We start from the raw sequence: 25,141 nt of genomic DNA, 5'->3' as shown, positions 1-25,141 counted from the left end.
ACTCGCCTGCTGAGGAGACGGTCACCGTCCCCGAGTCGTCGAGGCGGCTCTTTGTGACCCTCCTCACGGTGCCGACGCTGGCTCTTCTAGCTGGCATAATCACGTACAATCCGACCGCCGACGAGCTCCGCGAGGAGCAGCAGCGCAAGGCGATGCGGCTGCGTGGGGGCGGCGGTGGAGCAGCGGCGATGGACCTGGTCGTCTCGATGCTCGTGCTCGTCGCCGTCTCGGCAGCGGCCCGCTCGAGCTCGCCGCTTCTCGCAGCCGTCTTCTCCACGGCTCCCACCGGAGTGCCTCTGAGCCTCTGGCTCGTGCGCCGCGCTGCTCCTTCAGCTGGCGGGTCGAGCAGCGCAGCCTTGGACCAGTTTTTGACCTCGTGCATAAAGGGCGTGCTTGCGCTGGCGGGCTTTTGCTGCGGCGCGCTCGCGGTGGTCCGTAAGACTGGCGGCCCTCCGACGCTGCCGGGTTTGTTGGTGGCGGGATACGGAAGTTGGGCGGCAGCGTGGCTGCTGCTACGCCGCCTGTAACGGGATGGGGTCGACGGAGAGCAAGAGGTGGCAGTGAGTCTAACCCCGACATTTCTACTTTCTTTGCACTCAACATTCACCATACCACGATACAGAGCGAGAGACATACGTACGGCTATACCACCGGCACCCCGCAGCGCAGCTCGCGGCTGCGAGAGGGAACAATCGAATTCTCACACAGTCCCTCACTGCTGTTATGAATAAGAGAAGAGAAGGAGGGCACGACGGGAAAACGTACTGAATTGGTGATTGTCAAGGCACCCCGAAGCCAAACCTGACCCACTTCCCCGCGTGCCCCGGTTTGGCATCCATGCCCGTCGCCGTCGCCACAGCGGCCCGCTCGGCTCTGTCCAGCCCGAGCAGAAAGTCGATGTCGTCGAAGCCCTCGGAGTCAAACGCGGCGGCGTAGGACTGCAGCCCGATGCGCCCGAGCGCGTCGGCGACGGCCGCCATGCCGCCATTGTCGGGAGGCGCCTCTTTGTGGACGGTGCGGCCGTCGGGCAGGAGCTCGAAGAGGCGGCTCGGAGGCAGGGAGGGCGCGGGCGGGGCAAAGGAGGCGGCGGCGGCGGCGGCGGCGGCGGGAGCGGAGGAAGGGGCGGTGGGCTCTGGCGCGGGCGCAGCGGCAGACTCGCGCGGGCGCTTCGCGGGGCGCGGCGGCGGCGCCGGCCCCTCCTCGCCGACCGCCCGCGCGTACGCCACCGCCGCCTCCACCGCCGAGCCAAAGCAGCCGAGGGAGACATCCTTTCCACCCAAATTGTGCCTCGCCTGGAACCGGCCAGAAGAGGGGTGCGACACGCCCCTGTACCCGGTGCTGCTGATGCTGGAGAGGTGCAAGCGCAAGCCCTCTGCCTCCGCCACCACCGCCACTGCCGGCGCGTGAAGCGTGCAGAACCACGTCTTGCGCCCCGCCTCCGCCTCGCTCCTGAAGCCGGCGCACGCCAGGCAAGCCCAGCGCGAGCAGCCGCCGGCGTCGCACCCGACGGAGGGCGCCATCACCTCGCCCGCCTCGTCGTCGAGCAAAGTGCCGCACTCGCAGCAAGTGGCGGCGGGGGCGGCGGCGGCGGCGGGGGCGGCGGTCTGGAAGGCGGGCGCGGGTGGCGGCGCGGGCGCGGGTGGCGCGAGGGGCGGAGCGCTCGAGTCGGAGAGCGCCTGACAGAACAAGACCGCGACAGGTCTGAGGCGAGGCAGCACGGGTCCGGTATCAGCTCCGCTTCGAGTGCCTTGACCAGCTCGACTCGCGAGCGGTAGTGGCGGGCGGGCTCGGCGAGGCGGAACGCGTAGTAGTCGCCCGCAAAGGTGGCCTGAGTAGCCCGCGGCCTCCAGTGCACCGCCTGCAGAGACGAGGAGAGGTGAGAGCCCAAAGTACCGACCGTGTCCCCGCAGCTCGTCCTCACCCACTGGCCATCGACGTGCACCGTCGCCTCGGGCGAGCCCTCGTCCTTCAAGCGCGCCGCCACCGCCAGCAGCTTTGCGAGAAGCGCCGCCTCCGCCGCCCCAAGCTCCGGCGACTGCAGCCTGCCCTGCGACCCGAGCGCGGCAGCCGCTTCGACGTTCGCCGGGTCGAACGGGCGCTTCGCGCAGCGCGCCCGCTTGGCCGGCAGCGTCAAGTCGTGCGGCCCGCCGTGGCCTGCCGGCAGAATGCAGCCAAAGGCGCCGCCGTTGCACTCGTGCGTGTTGCCGCAGAGCACGACCGCGGCCTCGGCGGGCGGCGCGTGGAATGGCGCGCTCTCGTCGTTGGCCGGGAGGCCGCATGAAGGCGCAACAGTCGAACGCCGCTTTGGCGGCGGCCCTTCCGGCGGCTCGTATGGACGCTTCGACGTGCGGATCCGCTTGTGCGGAGCGCCCGCCGCCCCCGCCGCCCCCGCCGCCCCCGCCTCCTCCGCCCCCTCCGCCCCCGCCGCCTCCGCCGCCGCTCCTGCCGCCTCCGCAACCACAACGTCGCCGTCTGCCGCCTCGGCCTCCTCATCCGTAGCCTCCTCATCCGTAGCCTCCCCTTCCGTAGCCTCCTCATCCACCTCCGCGTCCACCCGGTAGGCCTCGCCCGCCGCCTCGTCCTCCTCGTCCATCGGCTCCGCCACCGCCGCTGCCACTCCCGCACCCTCCTCCAAGCCATTCTCCGCCGCGTCCGCCGCCCCCGAGTCCTCCTCCCACTCATCCTCCGGCGCCTCGCACTGCCGGCGAGCCGGGTCCGGGTGCATCCAGCAGAACCACTCGGCAGGGAGCGGGCCCGGCGTCTCGGCGGGCAGCCGCCGCCACCTGTCGCACCGGTCGCAGGCGACCCACAAGCAGCGGGCCTCGCCCTCCTCGTCCTCGCCCTCGCCCTCGTCCGAGTCGAGCGCCTCGCTGCCGGCCGCAGCCGACCCCTGGGCAGGAGCCTGCCCGACCGCCCGCGCGTACGCCACCGCCGCCTCCACCGCCGTGTCAAAGGTGCCGAGGGAGACAGCCTTTCCGCCCCGCCTGTCCTGCGCCTTGAAGCGCGAGCCGTCCTTGACCACGCCGTTGTAGCCGGTGGTGTTGTTGTTGCGGCTGGAGACGTGCAAGCGCAAGCCCTCCGCCTCAGCCACGAGCGGTGCCCGCCGTGGCGGCGCTGTAGGCACAGGCCCCACCTGGACTGCTGCGGAAGGCCCGCCGGAGGACGACCGCAGCTTCGCCTTGGCGACCGCCACCGCCGCCTTCACCGCGGTGGGGAAGACGCCGAGGTACGTCAGCCGCATGCGATGCCCGTCGTGCAGGCTCACCTGCGCGACAAACTTGAGTCTGCCGCAATCCTCGCGGCGGAAGACACCCAGGTAGCCCGTGGAGCTCTTGCCGTCAGTCTTGAGCTTCCTCGCCCCCCCGCCTCTTGAGGACAGGTGCAGCCGGTAGCCCTCGGACTCCGTCACCAGCCCAGCCGCCGCCTCACCCTCCTCCCCGCCCTCCGCCTCCGCCCCAGCCATGCCCTCCTGCCCCACGACGCTGGCGGCTGACGCGAGGCCCGCCTGCGACTCCGTCGGCGCCACCACCGTGCCTACTGTTGCCGCTTGGGCTGGCCCGCTCGCCGGCGCTGCCGGCCCGGCCGGCGCCGCCGCCTCCTCAGCGACCGCCCGCGCGTACGCCACCGCCGCCTCCACCGCCGTGTCGAAAGTGCCGAGGGCGACGCGACTCTTGCCCACCCTGCGCTTTGCCTCGAATCGGTGGGATTTGGACTGCCGGAACACGCCCTTGTAGCCGGTGGTGTTGTTGCTGGAGAGGTGCAAGCGCAAGCCCTCCGCCTCAGCCGCGAGCGGTGCCCGCCGTGGCGGCGCCGCAGGCACAGGCCCCACCTGGATTGCTGAGGAAGGCACAGACGCCTCGCCGGCAGCCACCGCCTGCGCCGTCGGCGCCACCACCGTGCCTACTGTTGCCGCTTGGGCCGCCCTGGCCGGGTGGCAGTCTTCGATCCGGTCTTTGATCCACTTGGGGTCGACGCCCTCCTCCTCGTCCCCGTCGTCGTAGGCGATGTCCGCCCTCCCGTCGGCGTGCAGCCTTGTCACCGCCCCCTGTGGGAGATGTAGCCGAGTGTGGCCGAGATGTCGCCGAGATGTCGCCGAGATGTGGCCGAGATGCGGCCGAGATCTACCCGAGATGTGGCCGAGATGTGGCCGAGATCCGATGGGGCCGCCGTCACCGGGTAGAACTTTGTGCCGACAGCGCCAAGCGCGGTCGCGCCGAAGCGGGCGCGCACCTTGGCCCCAACGTGCAGCTGCGGCGCCTTCGGCAGCACGGACCTGTCCGAGCCCCCCCCCTCCGACGCCCCCTCCTCCCCGCCGCCCCGTCGCACCGCCGCCTCCTCTGCGACCGCGCGCGCGTACGCCACCGCCGCCTCCACCGCCGTGTCGAAGGTGCCGAGGTTGTTCTGCACCTTGTTCACCATGCGCTGCGCCATGAAGCGGCCGCCGCTGGTGTACACGCCCCTGTAGCCGGTGCTGTTGCTGCTGGAGAGGTGCAAGCGCAAGCCCTCCGCCTCCGCCACGGGCGACGCGTCGAAAGTCGCCTCGCCCTCGCCCTCGCCCTCGCCCGAGGCCGCCTCCCATGCCGTCTCGACGTTGAGCAGAGCTGCCGCCGCCGCCGCCGCCGCCGCCCGCTGCTCCACCTCTGCCGCCGCCGCCTCCGCCTCCGCCGCCGCCGCCGCCGCCGCCCGCTGCTCCACCTCTGCCGCCGCCGCCTCCGCCTCCGCCTCCGCCGCCGCCGCCGCCGCCGCCGCCGCCGCCGCCGCCGCCGCCGCCGCCGGGTCCGCGACCGCCCGCGCCGCCTCCACCGCCGTGTCATAGAGGCCGACGTGGACCTGCCTTCCGTGCTCGTAGCGAGTCGCCACGAACTTGCCGGAGGCGTGCCTGCGCACGCCCTCGTAGCCGGTGCTGCTGCTGCTGGAGAGGTGCAAGCGCACGCCCTCAAACTCTGACGCCGCCGGTGGCTCGCCGACCGCCCTCGCGTAAGCCGCAGCTGCCTCCACCGCTGTGCCGAAGGAGCCAAGAAAGAGCCGCGGGCTCTGCGCGGCGAGAGGGCCAGAGGGCGAGAGGGCGAAGCGGCCAGAGGGCAGCTTGTAAACACTCTTGTAGCCGGTGCTGCTGCTGCTAGAGAGGTGCAAGCGCAAGCCCTCCGCCTCCGCCCCAGCCATGCCCTCCTGCCCCACGACGCTGGCGGCTGACGCGAGGCCCGCCTGCGACTCCGTCGGCGCCACCACCGTGCCTACTGTTGCCGCTTGGGCTGGCCCGCTCGCCGGCGCTGCCGGCCCGGCCGGCGCCGCCGCCTCCTCAGCGACCGCCCGCGCGTACGCCACCGCCGCCTCCACCGCCGTGTCGAAGGTGCCGAGGGCGACGCGACTCTTGCCCACCCTGCGCTTTGCCTCGAATCGGTGGGATTTGGACTGCCGGAACACGCCCTTGTAGCCGGTGGTGTTGTTGCTGGAGAGGTGCAAGCGCAAGCCCTCCGCCTCAGCCGCGAGCGGTGCCCGCCGTGGCGGCGCTGTAGGCACAAGCCCCACCTGGATTGCTGAGGAAGGCACAGACGCCTCGCCGGCAGCCACCGCCTGCGCCGTCGGCGCCACCACCGTGCCTACTGTTGCCGCTTGGGCTGCCGCCGCCCTGGCCGGGTGGCAGTCTTCGATCCGGTCTTTGATCCACTTGGGGTCGACGCCCTCCTCCTCGTCCCCGTCGTCGTAGGCGATGTCCGCCCTCCCGTCGGCGTGCAGCCTTGTCACCGCCCCCTGTGGGAGATGTAGCCGAGTGTGGCCGAGATGTCGCCGAGATGTCGCCGAGATGTGGCCGAGATGCGGCCGAGATCTACCCGAGATGTGGCCGAGATGTGGCCGAGATCCGATGGGGCCGCCGTCACCAGGTAGAACTTTGTGCCGACAGCGCCAAGCGCGGTCGCGCCGAAGCGGGCGCGCACCTTGGCCCCAACGTGCAGCTGCGGCGCCTTCGGCAGCACGGACCTGTCCGAGCCCCCCCCCTCCGACGCCCCCTCCTCCCCGCCGCCCCGTCGCACCGCCGCCTCCTCTGCGACCGCGCGCGCGTACGCCACCGCCGCCTCCACCGCCGTGTCGAAGGTGCCGAGGTTGTTCTGCACCTTGTTCACCATGCGCTGCGCCATGAAGCGGCCGCCGCTGGTGTACACGCCCCTGTAGCCGGTGCTGTTGCTGCTGGAGAGGTGCAAGCGCAAGCCCTCCGCCTCCGCCACGGGCGACGCGTCGAAAGTCGCCTCGCCCTCGCCCTCGCCCTCGCCCGAGGCCGCCTCCCATGCCGTCTCGACGTTGAGCAGAGCTGCCGCCGCCGCCGCCGCCGCCGCCCGCTGCTCCACCTCTGCCGCCGCCGCCTCCGCCGCCGCCGCTGCCGCCGCCGCCGCCCGCTGCTCCACCTCTGCCGCCGCCGCCTCCGCCTCCGCCGCCGCCGCCGCCGCAGCCGCCGCCGCCGCCGCCGCCGCCGCCGCCGCCGCCGCCGCCGCCGCCGCCGGGTCCGCGACCGCCCGCGCCGCCTCCACCGCCGTGTCATAGAGGCCGACGTGGACCTGCCTTCCGTGCTCGTAGCGAGTCGCCACGAACTTGCCGGAGGCGTGCCTGCGCACGCCCTCGTAGCCGGTGCTGCTGCTGCTGGAGAGGTGCAAGCGCACGCCCTCAAACTCTGACGCCGCCGGTGGCTCGCCGACCGCCCTCGCGTAAGCCGCAGCTGCCTCCACCGCTGTGCCGAAGGAGCCAAGAAAGAGCCGCGGGCTCTGCGCGGCGAGAGGGCCAGAGGGCGAGAGGGCGAAGCGGCCAGAGGGCAGCTTGTAAACACTCTGGTAGCCGGTGCTGCTGCTGCTAGAGAGGTGCAAGCGCAAGCCCTCCGCCTCCCTCTGCAAGGGCGGCGCTGCTGGCTCGGCTGCCTCCTCCTCCTCCTGCTCAGCCATTCCCTCCGCACCAGCCATGCCGCCGCCAGCCGCCTCCCCGCCGCCGCCGCCGCCGCCTGAAGCCGCATCCCCAGCACAGCAGAGGGCTGCCGCCGCCCGCTGCTCCACCTCTGCTGCTGCCGCTGCAGCCGTCGCCGCCGCCGCCTCGGCCTCCGCCTCCGCCTTTCGCGCCGCCTCCGCCTTCACCTCCGCCTCCGCCTCCGCCTCCGCCGCCTCCGCTGCCTCCGCCTCCGCCGCCGCCTCCGCCTCCGCCGCCGCCTCCGCCTCCTCCTCTGCCGCCGCCGCCGCCGCCTCCTCCACCGCCGCCTCCGCCGCCGTCTTCGCCGCCGTCTCCTCATCCATTTGAGCCAGTTGGCTGCTGCGCTTTTTGACGCTCTTCACAGCCTTGTTTTGACAAGAAAATACGTCGCTTTGCGCTGGTCTATGAGAGGTTGAGGTGCGAGCCCTGGAGGCCCTGGGGATGGGGGGAGACTACCCGCGGGCCTAGAAGGCCCGCGCGCAGGGGGGTGGGACATTGAGATTGAACATTCTGTTCAGCGTGTGGACCACTTGTCCGATGTCCAGCGTCGGCGCGTAGCTCGGGTCGTACAAGTACTCACCGGTCTCAGCGGCATTGCCATGGTAGCCAGGCCCACCTTATACCGCAGCGCAGCGCGAGCCTGCATGTGCTCGCGCAACCCCACCTTGGAAGGCAACTCGCCGCGAGGCCAGCCCTCCTCCAGGAGGACCTGCTTGCGGCGCGCTGCCGGCGAGGGGTTGAGGAGGTCGTTCACACACAGGGGCTCTCACAGCAGACTGTGGTGTCCAGTCCGAGCCTGGCTGTTCTTCACCTTTCTACCTACCTACCTGTGAGAGGTTTCACGGGGCCGACTACATGTGTACTGTACTGTACTTTTAGCTTACTGGGAGAGAAGGGAGAGTGGGTTGTGTTCTCTAGGCCCCTAAGGGCCCTACTGCAGGCTTGACCCCAGTTGGGCCACGGTGACTAGGTGTGAATGGGGGAGTTCGATATTCACAGTCGTTTACACTGAGGGAGCAATGGCTATTATTATTCGGGTTGCTTTGACGTCATCATTCACCGCAAATTTTGATCAGCAAATTTCGAGGGGCGGACGCAAATTTTGAGGTAGATTTTGATTGTCAAAACGTGTCCGTCTTGGCACAGGATAGAGCATATAGGCGGCGAACACCCAGGTGCGCAGGGACATCGCGACTCTGCCCGCTCGCTCGACCCTTTTGGCTTTTGCCGCGAGAGGGCGCCGGCCGCGTGTAAGAGGTGGCTGGCGCCCTGAGGCGGCAATTGGTGGCGTGGCTGGGGAGTGCGGAACGCTACTGGCGGCGTGACAGGGCCTCTCTCGGTTGCGTGTGCCGCCCATCGGCACGCGGGTGCGCAGACATCGCGACTCTGCCTGCGCTCGCTCGACCCTTTTGCCGCGAGAGGGCGCCGGCCGCGTGTAAGAGGTGGCTGGCGGCCTGGCGCCCTGAGGCGGCATTTGGTGGGGTCAGCGTGCGGTGCTGAGTCTTACTCGTCGGCGCTGGGGCCAGATCCCAGCGCAGAACTCTGCAACACTGGCATATACAAACACACAAGGAAGACTAACCCTAACCCTAACCCGAACCCTAACCCTAACCCTAACCCTAGGTCAGCGTGCGGGGCTGAGTCTCAGTCGTCGGCGCTGTGGGGCCAGATCCCAGCGCAGAACCCTGCAACGCTGGCATATACAGACACAACAAGACTAACCCTGACCCTAACCCTAACCCTAACCCAAACCCTCTAACCCTAATAACCCTAACCTAACCCACCCCCCAACTCCACACCGCAAATTTGAAAGATATTGTTGAAAATCAGGCCCGGCCGCAAATTTCTTCAAAATTTTCGCAGGCGCTCCGCGCCTGCAGATTTTGAAATAAATTCGACAAAATTGGTACCTGGCCCAATGCCGCGGTGCGGTTTGAATGATTGTTGCACCGAAGGGCGATCGCGTTTCTGTTATGTCATCCCGTGCCTTGTGGTTGTCATTTTAGATGACTCTAAAATTCTTTTTTCTTCCTAGGCACAAAATTATTTATTATTGTAGTGTATCTCGTGAAAGCCTCTTGATTTTTCACGTTGTCTTAACAATATGGGTGTGGTCGTACACGCCTGGAGTGCACCACTTGCACCCAGATCGCTCGCCATCCTCAAGACCCACCCTCTGTGCGTCCTTGACAAGCTTGGTTCCGCTCCCCGCCCGCCACCGCACACAGAAGCTCGTGACGCACGTTCTCGCCATCGTCCGGCAGCCGCAAAGCGACTGGATTTTTCCGTCCCCTAACAATCGTTGCTGTATAACACCAGCGCTGGTCCAAGGAGGTGGCCGCTCACCGCCGATTGTTAGGACGGTCGTCGAAGGCGAGCGGCGGTCGCCGGGCAGCAGCTCGTGTCGATCGTCGATCCGCGAGCTGCCAAGCTTGTCACAGGCCGGCACTGGGTCGAGGACGATGGCGCCGCGCGGCTGGAGGCAACGGAGAAAGGCATTGTGGAGCGGCGAGGCGATTGTTAGGAATTTCGAGGAAAATTCGGACAGGCGAGAAAAATCTTTTTTCCGAAATACCTTTTTTTGGCAGCCAGCTGGCTGTGTGTCTTGTGAGCTTGTTTGTGTCTGTGTGTCGCTCGTGCGTGTCGTCATCATCTGTCTCGCGTCCACCCATACCGCGTTGGTGTCCAGTCCGAGCCTGGCTGTTCTTCACCTTTCTACCTATGTATGTTGGTAGCCTACCTACCTTTTACTCGAGTAGTGCGCGCCAGTCCCGAGAAAATTATTCTTTGAGCTACATGTACATGTAGCCTTCGATGTTATGAAACAAACGCAAGGCGCGGACACACGCACATCGCTCTCGGGCCCACAGACATTGGGCTCGGCCAGGTTTGCCTCTCTCTCCCCGTCTGTTTTCCTTTCCTTTTTTCTCTACAACACCCTCTCTTTCCTCTCTATTTCCCCGGGAAAACTGCGTGGAAATCGTCAAATGTTGGGCTCTGAGCCGAGAGTCTGAGGCTGGTTTGGGCCCCAAATCAGCCAAATTTTAGGCCAAATCGGCAAAATGCCGGGAATTTCGCGGAGAACCCGTGTATACCTGGAAATTACCCTGCGACCGCCTGGGCATTTTGTCGATTTCCTCAATTTTGCCTCAGATTATGCCCCAGACCAGCTCTCAGACTCAGGGAAACTCGCGAGTTTCCAGAATGGAGCACCAAACACCCTCTGTTTTCCCTGGAAATTATTTTCCGGAAACGCAAAGTGCTGGGGGCCCTCTGTTTTCCTTTTTGTTTTCCGGAAAACCTGGCCGAGCCCAACACAGACATCAAAACAAATCTCTCTGTTGTGCGAGGCGTGAACCGCGCCATTCGCTCTCACCTGGCAACCCTGTCTGCACGTCTCGCGCGCGCGTGAACAGGGCTCCAGCCCCAAATGACGTGTGAGTGTTAGAGTTGTTTGGTAGTACTAAAAATCTCTCTCTCAGACATCCCGCACACCCGCCGCCCCCGGCCCCCCGCGCGCGCCCCACCCCGGCCGGGAGAAAGGGGAGTGACAGTTTGGGACGGCGACAGACGAGATACCTCGCACTCCTTGTGCGAGAACGCAGGGTAAAAAGCCCGTCGCGAGCCACAATTATTCTTTTCCGAGGTGAGCCTGTGTGTGTGCCAGTCCGCGCCAGTCCGCGCCCTTGTCGTGCCAGTGTGCTGTGAGAGAGGCGCGTCTGAAGAATTCTTTTCCGAGCGCGCTCGAAAAATCGCGTGTAAACCGTCGCCTGGCTGGACTCCTGGCTGGACTCGTTGCGATGGCCGAGACAGCGGTCCGCGCACGCAGCGGTCCGCTCGCTATCCCAGCCCGCCGCCGAGCCGCGGCCTTCCCTCCGCGCCAGGCGGAGGTCGTCAACCGCGTCGACGAGGAGATGCGCGCCGAGATGATCGAATGCCAGGCCTGCCCTCCGCCGCCTCCAATCCACACACCGCCCCCCGCGTCTCCGTCCGGCGTCGCACCACTCGCAACCAACGCCCTACTCGCTGCCGTTTGCTGCGGCCTCCTCGGCTCTAGACCTCTCACCGGCGCAGCAGCGCCGCCACGCCAGCGCCCTCGCCGTCGCCCGTCGCCCTCGCCACTGGACACGCAGCCCTGGGCGTCGTATATGCCTTTGCGACGCCGCCGCCGCCTGCCCGCGCTAGGCGCAGCTCCGGCGCTGGACCACCGAGCAGAAGCACATCGTCGACTCCCTCACGCTCGACGCGCAACGCACGCTCGAGGGCGATAAGGGTGCGCCTCCCCTCCTCCTCCTCCCCTCCTCCTCCTCCCCTCCTCTCCTCTCCTCCTCCACCCTCCTCCCACGCCGCGCGCAGAGAACCTCGCCAGCAAGAAGGAGGAGCTCAGCGCGGCGCTGGCGGCCGGCGACGCGCTGCGGCAGAGCTCGGAGGAGGAGCGGAGCAGGGCGGAGCAGCTGCGGCAGGAGCTGGAGGTGCACACCTCGAGATAGCGGGAGATTGCGGGAGATCGCGGGAGGTTGCGCCGACGAGGCGCCGCTCTCTCCGCTGCCCCTCGGCTGCGCCTCGGCTGCACCTCTGCGACTCTACCTCCCGCGGCAGGTGCTCAGCTCGCAGGAGGCGCTGCTGCCCGCGGAGCACGCGAAGCTGAGCAAGAGCCTCGAGGGGCAGCGAAGAGCGAGAGACCCGCCGAGAGTAGTCGCCGAGATTCGCCGAGATTGAGAGCAAGAGCGTCGACCGGGCGGCGGCTGCGCACGGGCGAGATCTCGGCGAGATCTCCATCTCGGATCCTCTCCGCTGTAGGCAGCGGCAGCTCATGGCGGAGCGAGAGGCGGCACTGCAGCAGTCGCAGGCGGCCGCCTCTCCCTGCACACGGCGGAGAGGCGGGAGATGGGCCCTCGCCCTTGCCTCGCCGCTTCCTCCTCTCTCCGGCCTCTCTCTCTCTCCCCTCCCCTGCAGCGGATCGCTGGCCGGTGCCCCGCAGGCAGGCAAGGAGTCCAAGCTCGCCGAGCTGCAAAAGGGGTGCGCCATGTACAAGCAGCTGCTCGCACTCGACTTCGAGCGCGTCGGAGGCGAGACGCAGCAGAGAGGCGGCAGAGAGGCGGCAGAGAGGCGGCAGAGAGGCGGCAGAGAGGCGGCAGTTAGCGGCAGAGGGGCCGACTGCCGGGACTCCTGCCGAGATTCCCTTCCCCTCCCCTCCCCTCCCCCCCGGAGCAGACGAGCGGTTGGGGCTCATCCTGACCAAAATGGAGGGGGGCCCTCCCCCTCCCGCCCCCTCCCCGCCCTCCCCACAGGGCAGAGGGGCTGAGCCTGCACACGGGGACCCATAGGGGGGGGTTCCCTCGGGGGCCTTTTCCTTCCTGGTTTTGGTGGACGGGGCCGACCGCTACCACATCGAGCAGTGGGAGCCGGGGGCGCGCGACGCACAGCCCGCCTCCCCCCCTGCCCCTCTCTGCTTCCACTTTCTCTCCGCGTGCCGTCCCTCTCTCTCACCAGCCCCCCCCCCCCCCCTTCTGTCAAGGTGCCGGCGCTGCCGCAGCTGGTCGAGAGCCTCAACCAGACCAACGACTTCTCGGTCTTTGTGCGCACGCTGCGCGCCGAGTTCAAGCGGCTCTGCGCCTGAGGTGCGTGGAGCGCTGGAGCGGGAGGCGCGGCCGTGCTATGCCGCAGTGCCGGGCCGCGCGCTTTTTCGAGAGGCGTGGTGCGCCCTCCAGTACAGTCGTACTCGAGAGTAAGGGCGCGACATGTACATGAGTAAAATGAGGCCTGGGAGCTTCTTTGAGGGTCACAAACTGTAGTAAACACGTGGATTTAACCTTGCCACTGCACTCTGCAGCCCAAGACGCCCAAGTCTAGTACCCGAGTCGGCCATTATTTTTTCGTGTCCCATACCTGAGCCCTGGCTGTCAGGCTGTCAGGTGCTGTCAGGAAGGTGATCTGTCGGGCTGTCAGGCACTGTCAGGTGCCTCTGTCAGACCAGCTGTCAGGTGCTGTCAGTGCTGTCAGGTGCTGTCGGGTGCGTGTCTGACAGGCGAGGTGATCTGTAGCTGTCGGGTGCTGTCGGAGCTGTCGGGTGTTGCTGTCAGACGCTGTCGGAGCTGTCAGAGCTGTCAGGCTGCTGCTGCTGTCAGACGTTGGGCTGTTACTGTCAGGTGCTGTCAGGTGGTGCTGTCGGGCTGCCCTAGCTGTCGGGGTGCTGTCAGGCTCTGACACACACCAGCCACACTTATGACACTATCAAGAGGAGACCAGCGGGTACGCAGCTGCCCCCCTCCTACGGCGTGATCACGCCGGCAGGGGCGGCCGCCTGGGGAGCGCAGATGGCGGCGCAGAGGCACAGGCGGCGGCGGCGGCACAGACGGCGGCGGCCACCCCCACCCAGACGCCGTAGGCATATGACTGTAGGGCCCCAGAAGGCTAGCTGGTAGCTTCATTTGTAGTAGCACAGCCGCCGGTGCTGGAGAGGGGTCCGCAGAGGTGGGGCGGGAGGGTTGAAAGAGAGACCCATGACCATCCCATGACTACATGGACATGGACATGGACCACACTCACATGTCTTTGCATGTAATTTTGTTATACCCTCATGGGGCATAAGAAAGAGGCTCTACGGGGTCTGTGTACGGTCTGTGCTGCTGTCAGGCTGTCAGCGCTGCTGTCAGGCCACTGTGTGCTGTCGGGCTGTCAGGCAGCTGTCAGGCTGTCACATTAGGGCCTGACAGCGACGGGTCACCTCGCCTGTCAGGCTCTGCTGTCAGGCTGTCAGATACGTGCTGTCAGACTGTCAGAGAAAGTGCTGTCAGCGCTGTCAGGCTGTCGGGCACTGTCAGGCGCTGTCCGGGGTTTGCTGTCAGTCTGTCAGACCAGGGCTCAGTCCCATACAGTAGGGAGTAGCTAGACACCAGTGAGAGGCGACGTGTCGCATGACTGCGGGCACTGATTGGATGCCACAACCACTGGCACCCGCGTGCGTCATTGCCGTTCAGTGCAGCCCTTTTTTTGCTGGGTCTAGACTGCATCATTGGCAGGCTTGCGTGCAAGCCAAGACACAAAGCCTATGGTGGCATGCAACACTGTGATGTCAACGAACCCCGCCTCCGCCAACTTTTCTTCATACCAGAGCGAGGTGCGAGTCTCAAGCACTCCAACAATCGCAGCGCGCTTCTTCTGGATCTCTTCCTCAGTGACACCCTGCGCCCTTTTGTAGTCGTAGTACATATCCTCAATCACTTGTGGTTGCGAAGTCTTCTCTGTCAAAAGGAAAGTGCCTCCTCCTTTGAGGACGTCAAACACGTCACGCATCAGAGTGGGGCGCGTGTCTGGTGGCTCAAAGTGCATGGCCCAATGAATCGAGACGACGTCAAACTCTCTGTCCAGCTTTGTGGGAAGAAAGGGACGCGAGGCTTGATCGACGAGCTGTACATTGACGCTCGGAAAGCGCTTCACGAAGGCGTCAAGCACCGGCTGCTGGTATTGGGTGGCGTGCAGCCGATCAGTGCGCCACCCTCTTTCCACATAGGGATCGAGATGGTTGCCAGGGCCAGTGTTGTAGAACAGGACGGACGCGTCCGTACCATGGATGCGGTCCACCACCTCGGCGAATTTCGGGAGCAGCTTCCAGTAGTCGGGAATGTGCCCCGTCACCTCGCGGTCCCAGTTGGCAACCACGGAGGCATCAAATTCCCACTGCCCTTTCTGGAAGCCGTAGCCATTGGACCTGTCATCCCCCTTTGTCACGGTCATTTGAGCTTCGGCCGGTCAGCACGCCATTCGAAGCGAAGCGATACAGATAATTCCGATATCATTATTAACTGGGAATTATATAATTCCGATACAGAATATTCATTTGAGGAAAAAAATGGCAATGGGAGAAAAGAGAGAGGGGGTTGTGTTCTCTAGGCCCCTAAGGGCCCTACGCGCGGCGTGAGAGCTCGGAAGCGAGCTTTGCACGGCGATCGAGGATGGCACGCTTCACCCCCTTCACCGAAGCGATGGAGATGCGTTCCGCGTGGTGGTAAAATTCGTTTTTCGTCACGGGAGTCACATCCCCCCATGCAAGCCTTTACGAAGTCGCCGGGCTTCCCAATGGCGCTTGCAGACGCACCACCGGAGTCAGAAGGGAGCCGCTTCAGGCACCGATCGCCTTGCCCAACGTTTCGTGGGACAATATGGTGTGGGATGGAATGGGATGAATGGCAACTGGTTCGGGCCCTCGTTCGTCCTTCCGACGCCGTGCTTGAGTTTGGAGCGCGCTACGGGACGACGAGCTGTAACCTCGCCCGAGCGACGCTCAACTCCGGTAGAGTAGTCGCAGTTGAGCCCGACTCAAGAGTCCGCGACGACCTGTTGCACAACCGTGCCCTCCACAATTGCAGCTTCCACATCGTGCATGGCACCGTTGCAGACCGGCCGCATGTTATTGACCCTCGAAACATGTTGCACTATGGCACCAGGACGGCCCCATTCCACCGCAGAGGGCGTGTGCTGCCTAACATTGGTATCAGGGAAATCGAGCAGCGCGTTGGGTGGCGCTTCAATACATTGCTCATAGACTGTGAGGGGTGTATCACAGACGTGCTGACGGGCACAGTTGCTGAGATGCTCGGAACGCAGATCGTCATGGTCCTGATAGAAGAGGACGCGGGGCTGAACTACAGCACGCATCATCAGCTTCTTCGCTCGAAGGGACTCAGCTTAGTCTGGTACTCTGAGGCCACGTTTGATGAGCGAGGTGGCGGAGGCGTCTTCCACTCTGCATGGCGACTTGGTGGCTCGCAGGGATTACCATCTTGTGCAGAGTATCAAGCGCATGCGAGAATTCCCAGTCGATGGCTGAAGTGCAGGGCCTTCCCACAGTAGCGAGTCGTAGTTGCAGTAGTGTCGGCGTCCTGAGCTGCAATTTTGCGTGGCTATCGGGACCGTGCAACGGCCCAACGCCGGCGCGCGGCGGCCGCCATGCCGCATGTGGCACATCGATGTGGCCACTCGCCCTGGGTGCATCGCCAACGTCCAACCGAACGCATACAAACGCAAACCGAACATGCCTTACCAAGTATATACCTGTCTGCGCTGTGTGCCTCTGGGCGGTGCAAGTAATGTAATGGTCGGGTGTTCCTATCCTCTATCTATATCTAGATAGTAAAAGACGCAGCGCCAGCGGGCATCCTCAGACCGACTATGGGGATTTTCCACATTCCAGTCCAATCTCCGCTCCCCCACGCACACCACCACCACACGGCCGCAGCTCGGATCAATGTCCATTATTATTGTTATTAATATCAGCGATCAGGAATCAGGTCTCACCCCCCACCCCTTCACCTCCCACTCTTCTCTCGCTGCAGACGTCGATCCCCCTGGGCGGGAGGAGCCCGGAGCCGCGGGTGCACGTCCCTCCGGTAGGGGTAGGCGCGGCGCACGGCCTCAAGGTGCCTGGGCTCGACCACCAGAGGGAGCACGCCCTCCGCAGTGCCGAGCGACGCGGCCGCCAGCGGCGCGGCGAGGCCAGGAACGTCGCCGATCCAGGGCGGGCACGCGACCTATCCATGTCGTGGGCATGTCAGGGACGTGCCCTACACACATCCCGCTCCTCTGTGGAAGACGCGCGACCGACGAGCCGAAGCGCTCGCCCGCGTAGCTGACAGAGAGCAGGTAGACACCATTCTCGACGGCGCGAGTCGCAACAAACTGCTTGGGCGCGAGGGTGAGGGCGTTGGCTGTGAGAGGCGCTGATTGAGCGTGCTGGCTTTGAGGGCTGCCAGCGGCGTGGAACCAGCCACGGAGGCCTCCTCTCGGCGGCGTCCCACCTGGTGGTACATCGGGAAGGTGGCGTCGCGCACAAACGCGGCGGGGTGCAGGATGAGGTCGCAGCCCGCGTCCCACGCGAGAGCGCGGTAGAGCTCCGGGAAGCGGAGGTCATAGCAGATCGTGACGCCGACGCGGACGCCGTCGCACTCAAAGACGCCGAGCTCGCCCTCGCCCGGCGAGCAGCCGTGTGCAATCTCGCTGCAGTCACCCATGTCGCAGAGGTGCATCTTGTCGTACGCGAGCACCAGCTGGCCGCGAGGGTCGACCACCGCCTGGCAGATGCAGGTGCGGCCGGCTCCGGCGTCGCGGAGGAAGCCGTAGCTGATGTGGGCGTCGACGTCGCGTGCGAGCCGGCAGAAGAAAGCCGTGACGCTGCCCGACTCGGCGTCTTGCGCCGGCCGCTCTGGCCGAGTGGGGTCGAGCTGCGACAGCACCTCGTCGCAGTACCCGTGGCTGCTCAGCTCTGGCAGCACATAAAGCCGGTGGCCAGGGTTGGCCCGAATCAGCGCCTCGGCGCGCGCCAGGTTTGCCTCCGTCTGGCCCGCAAGAAGCTCGACCTGAAGGCCGAGGACCCGGAGCGGGCCGGTCGCGGCGAGGAGCATGCTGGCCGACCAGGCTGTTCACAGATAGGGTGATAAGAAAACAAGAACGTTTCACACAACCACAGAAGGAAAAAGGAGGAGAAAAATAGGAGAAAGGGACTGGCAAACAAGACACTTAAGCTCACACAGAATCACAGCGGGAGGAAATAGCACAGTGACAGTCAGACATGCAACACGGGGACCCAGGGAAGGCGAGCAAAACCCCTTTTTCAGAAAAAGAGAAAGCGCAGGGCTGCTGCCGAGCCCAAATCACTGTGGCAGCCGTGATTTCTTGTTGGTTTTCTAAAATCTCTCTCACAAAAACACCACCGGCCCGGGTTCGACATTTTTGGCTGGTAAGGTATGGTAGGGTCACGGCCAAAGGGTGGGGGGGTATGGTCCTGGCCGCCGGAGGCGGCCTCCTCGAGGGGTGGGGGGGTATGGTCAGGCTGGCGGCCCTCTCCAGGGGTATGGTCATGCTGCTGGTCTGCACCACACCGGCAACGCTTTCGGCACGTTTTGCAAACACACGTTTTGCTCTCTCTCTCTCTCTCACTCACTCTCTCTCTCTCACGTTTTGTGGGCGAGCGGGACGCATCCTGCTTCCTGGCACTATCTGGCCCATCTATGACAGTGACGACCTGCTATGAGCCTGAGAAGTCCCTTTCCTGAACATTAAGGTCTGCTGGCGCCGCGGTCAGCTCGATCCGGGTACCGGGAGCGTTCGACCATACGACCATCCGTTACGTCCGTTACCGGATGCCGTTATGGCCGTTACACCCTCGGGGGGAGGGATGGTCCTGCCGGCCAGAGGCCATGTCCTGCGCGGGTGGGGTATGGTCGCGGCGCCAGATCCGTGAAATACCATACCTTACCAGCCAAAAACGTCGAACCCCGCGCGGCAGGTGTAGTTTATTTTTGCTTGGGGCGGCCCTCATGCCGGAGGGTAGGTCTGGGCCCTCCCGTCGGGGTTTTCCCTCTCTTCAAGCTGGAATTTTCACAGCAGAAAAAGAAATTTTCCGCGGAAATCACGATGTCAACCCTCCCCAAATGGGGTGATCTGATGCTTGTAGGGCTTGAGAGTGGCCTGCCATGTCACAAGAAGGACTGTGGTTGCAGGAGAGTACCACCAACCATCACTCTAGTTGGTATAGTACCCCACCTTCACCCATCGAGTGTTTTCTTTTTTAGTTTCCCATAAGTAAGGTAGGTAGGTAGGTAGGTAGGTAGGGGCGGGGCAGGGGCCGGCCGGGTTTTTCCAGAATTTCAGCATGAGGGCCGCCCAAGCAAAAAAAGAATACACCTGCGCGCGGCACCTTTTTGCAAAGCGCTTTCTGGGTGGCCTCTCTTAGGTCGGTCGCGACGCAGGGCAGCACGACGCTCCGACGGCGACGGCGCAGCGGGCGGATGGAGACGCCGACTGCGGCTGCGGTTGAGGAGCTACGTGCTCTTGTGGCTGCTGCGCCCGACCTCGACGCCTCCTCGCGCGAGTGGGCGCTCGGGCCGTCCGTGTGCCATCGCTACCTCGCTGCGGGCATTGCCTCGGCGAAACCGGGCGCGGCTGAGGCTCTCCCGTTCCTCCTTCGCACCGCGCGCTGGCGAGAGAGCCAGGCGGTCGGCGGCGCCATGCTCGCCGACGACGCGCTCTCCGCCTTTGAGGAGGCGCTGCGGCCAAAGCTGCTCTACTCGCTCTCGCGCGACCGCGCCGGCCGGCCGCTGATGATCGAGCGCGTTGGCGCCTGGGACCTGACCGAGCTGACGCGAGTGATGACGGACTCTGCCGGCGAGGTGATGCGCGCGCACGTGCTGGTGAATGAGCGCATCCGCGTGTCGGTGGATGAGGCTGGGTTCGCGAGCGAGGGCGCCGACCCTCGCGCGGTGCTCGTCTTCGACATGGACGGGCTGGGCTTGCGCCACCTGGCGTCTCGAAAGCTGCTGCAGGTCTTTTCGGAGATGTCAAAACTCGACTCGGACCACTTCCCGCACACTGTTGGCACCATCTTCGTCGTTGGCGCGCCGCGCGCCTTCTCGGCGCTCTGGGCTGCCGCGTCTGCCTTCGTGGCGGAGGGCACCAAGAAGAAGGTGTCGGTCTTCTCGTGGGCGGCGGCCGCCGAGGCACACGCCACGCTGCGTGAATGTGTGGGCGAGGCCTGCCTGCCGAGAGAACTGGGCGGGGAACTGGTCGGCGCGCCGCCCTACAGCACGTTGGCCTCGTCGTCGACGTGAGCGGTTGAGATTTAAATGCACGTATCATCCTGGCAGTGGCACGTATGCTAGAGCCGACGGTCGTGTTTTCGGTTTGGGCGTTGCGTGTTTTCTTTTTTCTCGCGTTTAACGGGGGGGGGGGGCGCGGCGCCGGCTGGGGCATCGCTCGTAAGTCGTAATCGTCGTGGCGCTCGACAACACCGGGCTCACCTCACCTTCAGGTGCAGATCCACGCCGGTGCTGCCTCTCCGCTTCCGCTTGGCGCCCGCCCCCGCCCCCCTCGCCTCGTCCCTCCACTCTCCAAAGTCCCACCCCGCGAGCGCGGCCGCCTCGAACGGCACCACCCTGTGCGCGCCGTCGATGGCGCGGAAGTCCACCCGGCCGTCGGCGCCGCTCGGGACGAAGGCGAGTAGCGCCAGCTTGCGCGCGCCCGCCGCCATCCGGCTGAGGCAGCCGAGCTGCACCGCGCGCAGGGGACTCGCCGGCGGACGTGTCGCGGACGCGTCCCGCCCGGCCGGCGGCGGGGCGGGCAGCACGGTGACGACGGCGGCGGCGTGGCAGCGCATCGGGTCGTCGGTGTAGGCGAGGAAGTCGCCCCCAAACTTGAGCCCGCACGACAGGTAGCAGCCCGCGTCCCACAGCGCGCGGAAGACGCGCACCTGCGGCCGCCGCTCGGCGTGCCGCTCCCGCAGCGCCTCGGCCGTCAGCGGCGGCAGAGAAGCCTCGCGCCAGTCGGAGCACTCGCGCGCTATCGACACGAAGCCCGTCTTTGGCAGGACGAGTCCTCCGCCGCCCGCTTCGGCGCCGCCGCTCGTGTCGCCGCCGCCGTCGCCGCCGCCGCTGCTGCCGCCGGCTGCCGCGGCGGCGGCCGCGCCAAAGGTTGGGACGTCCTCGGCAGGCGGCGCGGAGCCGTTGCACTCGAGCACGGAGACGGCGCCAAGCTCCGCGAGCAGCACGACCTCCTCCGGCGAGAGCGCGAGCGGCGGGCTGGGCTCTGCGGCGACGCCCTTGCAGCACTGGTTGGGCGCTCCAATCAGCGCGCCGACGATGCGGTGGTTCGCACGGAGGTCGTAGATGTCCTGCGGCTGCCACACCAGGTACCTGCCGCCGCTGTGGAAGACGCGGACCATACGGCGCCCAGGAAACTGGCGAAGAGAAATCGAACTCCGCTGCTGGGTTCGTGCGTCGCCCATCTCTCCTGGAGAGATGCCTCTATTTATTTTTTGCCGCAGAGACCCATGGCCGCAAGACCCGAGCCCCCGCGAGGTAGCGGGTCGGCTGGGGCAATAAAGAAAGAAAGAAAACAGACAACCCAAGCAAGGGAGGGATGGGAGGACACGCCGCCACCACACAGGGATTTTAAGAAGAGGGGTGTGGTGCGCTATCCGTCGCCCAGCCTTGGGCGTCTCGCGTCTGCCTCTCCCTTTGGCCTGCACAAGCTTTTCCGGCAAACAAAAAGGAAAACAGAGGGGCCCCAGGCCCCCAGCACTTTGCGTTTCCGGAAATTTCCAGGGAAAACAGAGGGTGTTTGGTGCTCCATTCTGGAAACTCGCGAGTTTCCCTGAGTCTGAGAGCTGGTCTGGGGCAAAATCTGAGGCAAAATTGAGGAAATCGGCACGATACCCACGCAGCCAGGATATTTTCCAGGTATACCCTGAGGGAGGGTGTAGAGGATGTAGAGTGTAGAGCGCTGTAGAGCTGTAGAGATGTAGAGCGCTCCGGAGTGCTGTAGAGCTGTAGAGCTCTACATCCGCCGCGGGACGAAGCGGGTGCGTTGTAGAGCGAGAGGCCCTCTACAGCGTGAAATCTCTACAACAAACTCTACATCATAAGCGGCGAACGAGGCACGGTGACATGAGAGGCGCGTTGCACTTGCCAGTGCTGCCCTGGCCTTCTGTCTGCCCGCCCAATGGGTGGCAGGTGCCTCTGCTGCTGTGGCATGCCTCACGGCTACGACTGGCCGGCGCCTCGGCGCGTCAGCTCGGCTCGGCGTAGCGATCGTAGCCAGCGCAACTCGCCTGGACTCAACGCTCAGCCAGGAGCTCCCGCACACGCTGGCGCGAGTCATGGCGCATGCAACGCGTCTGAATGCTCGCCTCGCCTCGCGCAAATGCGACCGCCCTCGCAGCCGACAGTCCACCGCCTGCTAAAGAAGCACAGCGATGAATGCGGCACCGGCGACGCATGGCAGGCTGGTCATGACGCAGTTAGGGTGTTTTGTGCCGTCAGAGTGATTCTCTGTGTGTCAGGGATAGTCAGGGCCGTCCATCAGAGCTCCAGTAAGCTCGGAGACACCCCATTAGTGCGACTCGACCTCTTTGAGTCACTGCCTTCCCGGCGGTTTGGCTGTAGAGCCTCTACAACAAACTCTACAGCAAAATCGCGCTCTACATCGCTCTACAACGCACCCGCTTCGTCCCGCGGCGGATGTAGAGCTCTACAGCTCTACAGCGCTCTACATCTCTACAGCTCTACAGCGCTCTACACTCTACATCCTCTACACCCTCCCTCAGGGTATACCCGGGGTTTTCCAGGTATACCCGCAAAATACCCGGCATTTTGCCGATTTGGCCTAAAATTTGGCTGATTTTGGGCCCAAACCAGCCTCAGACTCGGCTCAGAGCCCGGAAAATTTGATGGTTTCCCCGGGAAAACAGAGAGGGAAAAAGAGGGTGCTCTAGAGAAAAAAGGAAAGGAAAAGAGACGGGGTGCGAGAGGAAAAGCTTGTTCAGCCTAACTCTTCCTATCTCTCTTCGCAGTCCCTCGCCGATTCTCGCTGCAACCTTCATGCCACCTCGGTCCTCGCTGTCTTCCCACTCTCGTCGTTCTCTCTCGTGTCGCTTCTTCCTCTGTCGCTTCGCTCTCCTCTGCCTCGTTCTGCGACGACGCCGCTGCCTGCCGATCCCTTGTGCCTTGTCCTCGCCTCTCGGCGCAACTCTGCCCTCCTCGCAGCATATCCTGGCCCCTCCAGACAGGCTCTTGGAGCAGCCGCGTCGATTTCTCTCTTCGCCTGGCGGGCCGGACAGTGGTTGCCTGCTGGTGGTTGCCTGCTGGCCTCGTCCCGCACATGCTCGCCATCTTGCTGGCCGTCCCGTCAACCTCGTGCTCAGCAATGCAGACCCTCACGCTGCGTTCTTCGAAGGACCAGATGCCGGTGTGGGCTTCCGCTGCCGCCGTTTTGCAATCACCTGGCTGCGGCACACTTCCCTCGGCATTCTCGCTCGCAGGTCGTGGGGCTCGGGCTCTGGAAGGTGCCGCGGGAGACAACGGCGGATGCCGTGGTGGACGCCATCAAAGCTGGCTATCGCCACTTTGACTGTGCGTGCGACTACGGAAATGAGGCAGAGGCGAGGCTCCGTCCTGTGGCGCTGTGCTCCTCCTCCTCACGCACTCAGCACGCTGGCGGGTGGCACGCAGGTGGGAGCAGGGCTACGCCGCGCGATCGCCGAGGGGCTGGTCACGAGGGAGCAGCTGTGGGCGCGTTCAGCCCCCACGCGCTTCCACCGCCTCTCGCGCCGCTGAGAGAGTGCCTTCAGAGTGAGTAGCGACAGCCAGGAAGCCCCTCGGGCCAGGTGACGACCAAGCTGTGGAACACGTACCACGCGCCGGAGCACGTCCTTCCCGCGCTGCGCCGCTCCCTCTCCGACCTCGGTGCCTGACCGCCTCTCCGCTGCGGGAGGCGAGAGGAGTGCTCGCCGCAGGAGCACCCCCCCTCCAGCGCCGCGGCGTGTGCGCAGGCCTCGAGTACGTGGACCTGTTCCTGATGCACTTCCCGCTCGCGCAAAGGTTTGTGCCGTTTGAGGCGCGCCCGCAGAGACATGCCACGCGGCTCCCGGCCCCTTTTTCTCAATCACCTCCCACCGCCCACCGCCGCACCGCCGCTGCCCTCGACACCCGCACCGCCGCCGCCCCACGGCCCTCCCCGCGCCAGGTGCGCTACCCGCCCGAGTGGGTGTACGACCCGGACGCGCCCACCCCGACCGTCGAGCTCGCGCCCGTCCCTCTCGCCTCGACGTGGGCGGCGATGGAGGAGGCGCGGCACTCAGCTCACTCACTCACGCACGCACGCACTCGCTCTACTCACCCGCTCCGGGCCTCGCACTTTGGATGCCGCGCGGCTCGACTCTCGTGCCACCCTAGCGTGCTCACCGGCCCTCCCCTGCCTCGCCCCCTCCTCAGGCGCTGCCCGCCGGGCTCGCTCGCAACATCGGCGTCTGCAACTTCAACACCGCGCTCGCCCCTTCTCGACCGCCGGAGCTCGCGACAGACGCCTCTCCCCTCACCCCGAGCCGTCTCTGCAGGCGCTGCTTCGCGACCTGCTCGCCTCGGCCACGCAGCCGCCTTCGGTGCTGCAGGCGGCGCCGCACGCCGTCGGATGCGTCGCGGAAACCTCCTCCCGACGGCACCGTGCTCGCTACCTCAGGTGGAGCTCCACCCGTACAACCAGCAGCCCAAGCTGGTGCGCTTCGCGGCGCAGCACGGCATCGCGGTGACGGGCTTCTCGCCGCTCGGCGCGGCCACTTCCGCGCGCCCCCTCCCCCACCCCGCCCCGCCCCGCCCCGCCCGCCCCGCCCCAGCACACCACCGCTGCGCATACCTCGCGCACCCTTCTTTGTCACCTCGGCGCGCGGTGACCCTCTCCCCCCTCCCTCCCCAGGCGCGGGCTCGTACGTGGAGCTCGGCATGGCGGGCGAGCAAGACTCAGCCCTCCGCGATCCCGTCATCCAGTCGATCGCCGAGCGACTCGGCAACCGCCGCCCTCGGCCGCCGCCGCCCTCGCCGTCGCCGCTCTCGCCGCCGCCGCCCGCTCTGCTCACAGCGGAGCGGCCTGAGAGTCTCGGTGCACCAGTAGGTGTCTCGGCGGCGCAGGTTGTGCTGCGGTGGGCGGTGCAGCGAGGCTACTCGGTCGAGACTCGCAGATATTTGCCGAGACTCGCCGAGATTCGCCGAGATTTGCCAAGATTCGCTACGGCCGCCATCTTGCCGCCCTCTGAGGAGAGGAGAGCGTGGCGCCTTCTCCGGCTTGCAGGTCGTCCCGAAGTCGTCGCGCCCGGAGCGACTCGCGCAGAACCTCGACTTGTTCGGCACCGCACGCCGGCGCCGCCCCGCCGCCGCAGGGTTCAACGCTCCTTAGGTTGCTGCCCCTCTCCGCTGCTAGGCTTCGAGCTCGCGCCCGACGACCTCGCCGCCATCGCCACGCTCGACCGCGGCAAGCGCTTCAACGACCCCGGCGTCTTCTCGGAGGGGATGAACGCGTTCCTTCCGATTTACGACTAGTTCGCCGCCGGCTCGGGGGAAGGCAGGTGGGGCGGGGAGGTGCGAAAGGGCCGTGCCCGCCTTCATGGGGGGAGGCTGCAGTGGTGGGTTCAAGTTCTCGACGTTCGGCGCGGTTCTCCAGCAATACCAGCATCAATGATCAAAGAGGCCGCCTCCAGCGCAGTCACTGAGACTCGCGCCCCTTCATTCAGGCACTCAGTCCCACGACACATCCGCACACTCCTCTATCGCGTGACTGCCCCTCTCCCGCTCTTTCCTAAACGAAATATGTATATAAGTAGAGGAACGAGTCGAGAGGACAGGGAGGGACGTGTCCGAGGGGGGGGGACATC

General features: G+C 65.6%; 8 protein-coding genes across 8 annotated transcripts; 4 read left to right on the top strand and 4 right to left on the bottom strand.

Annotated features, from left to right (window-relative positions):
• Positions 1-699: 699 nt before the first annotated feature.
• On the bottom strand, positions 700-6,929 carry EMIHUDRAFT_451545 (hypothetical protein; the record flags this gene model as incomplete). The annotated part of the gene is made up of 11 exons (XM_005768744.1): positions 700-1,034; positions 1,209-1,532; positions 1,682-1,858; positions 1,922-2,338; positions 2,807-3,366; positions 3,670-3,982; positions 4,408-4,572; positions 4,786-5,169; positions 5,380-5,478; positions 6,114-6,278; positions 6,507-6,929. 11 exons carry the CDS (start codon positions 6,927-6,929, stop codon positions 780-782), a joined length of 3,282 nt encoding a protein of 1,093 aa, XP_005768801.1. The 3' UTR covers positions 700-779.
• Positions 6,930-10,748: 3,819 nt separating this feature from the next.
• On the top strand, positions 10,749-12,568 carry EMIHUDRAFT_210753 (hypothetical protein; the record flags this gene model as incomplete). Its single annotated transcript, XM_005768743.1, has 6 exons — positions 10,749-10,763; positions 11,134-11,221; positions 11,305-11,420; positions 11,548-11,640; positions 11,930-12,085; positions 12,485-12,568. 6 exons carry the CDS (start codon positions 10,749-10,751, stop codon positions 12,566-12,568), a joined length of 552 nt encoding a protein of 183 aa, XP_005768800.1.
• A 1,382-nt stretch (positions 12,569-13,950) lies between these two features.
• Positions 13,951-14,685, bottom strand: EMIHUDRAFT_210752 (hypothetical protein; the record flags this gene model as incomplete). The annotated part of the gene is made up of 1 exon (XM_005768742.1): positions 13,951-14,685. The coding sequence occupies one exon, from the start codon at positions 14,683-14,685 to the stop codon at positions 13,951-13,953; it is 735 nt and encodes a 244-aa protein (XP_005768799.1).
• Positions 14,686-14,994: 309 nt separating this feature from the next.
• EMIHUDRAFT_210751 (hypothetical protein) lies at positions 14,995-15,778 on the top strand (the record flags this gene model as incomplete). The annotated part of the gene is made up of 2 exons (XM_005768741.1): positions 14,995-15,644; positions 15,721-15,778. The coding sequence occupies 2 exons, from the start codon at positions 14,995-14,997 to the stop codon at positions 15,776-15,778; spliced, it is 708 nt and encodes a 235-aa protein (XP_005768798.1).
• A 478-nt stretch (positions 15,779-16,256) lies between these two features.
• On the bottom strand, positions 16,257-17,348 carry EMIHUDRAFT_210750 (hypothetical protein; the record flags this gene model as incomplete). Its single annotated transcript, XM_005768740.1, has 3 exons — positions 16,257-16,478; positions 16,549-16,629; positions 16,746-17,348. 3 exons carry the CDS (start codon positions 17,346-17,348, stop codon positions 16,257-16,259), a joined length of 906 nt encoding a protein of 301 aa, XP_005768797.1.
• Positions 17,349-18,734: 1,386 nt separating this feature from the next.
• On the top strand, positions 18,735-19,553 carry EMIHUDRAFT_210748 (hypothetical protein; the record flags this gene model as incomplete). The annotated part of the gene is made up of 1 exon (XM_005768739.1): positions 18,735-19,553. The coding sequence occupies one exon, from the start codon at positions 18,735-18,737 to the stop codon at positions 19,551-19,553; it is 819 nt and encodes a 272-aa protein (XP_005768796.1).
• Positions 19,554-19,738: 185 nt separating this feature from the next.
• Positions 19,739-20,662, bottom strand: EMIHUDRAFT_102951 (hypothetical protein; the record flags this gene model as incomplete). The annotated part of the gene is made up of 1 exon (XM_005768738.1): positions 19,739-20,662. One exon carries the CDS (start codon positions 20,660-20,662, stop codon positions 19,739-19,741), a length of 924 nt encoding a protein of 307 aa, XP_005768795.1.
• A 1,888-nt stretch (positions 20,663-22,550) lies between these two features.
• EMIHUDRAFT_464332 (hypothetical protein) lies at positions 22,551-24,809 on the top strand (the record flags this gene model as incomplete). Its single annotated transcript, XM_005768737.1, has 9 exons — positions 22,551-22,686; positions 22,760-22,879; positions 22,950-23,009; positions 23,105-23,183; positions 23,270-23,334; positions 23,464-23,529; positions 23,834-23,955; positions 24,110-24,162; positions 24,691-24,809. Exons 1-9 carry the CDS (start codon positions 22,600-22,602, stop codon positions 24,807-24,809), a joined length of 771 nt encoding a protein of 256 aa, XP_005768794.1. The 5' UTR covers positions 22,551-22,599.
• Between the last annotated feature and the right edge of the window lie 332 nt (positions 24,810-25,141).

Source organism: Emiliania huxleyi (genome assembly GCF_000372725.1).
Source record: "Emiliania huxleyi CCMP1516 unplaced genomic scaffold EMIHUscaffold_45, whole genome shotgun sequence".
NCBI lineage: Eukaryota > Haptophyta > Isochrysidales > Noelaerhabdaceae > Emiliania > Emiliania huxleyi.
The sequence above is the reverse complement of the archived record's forward strand: the minus strand, read 5'-3'. Positions and strand labels throughout refer to the sequence as shown.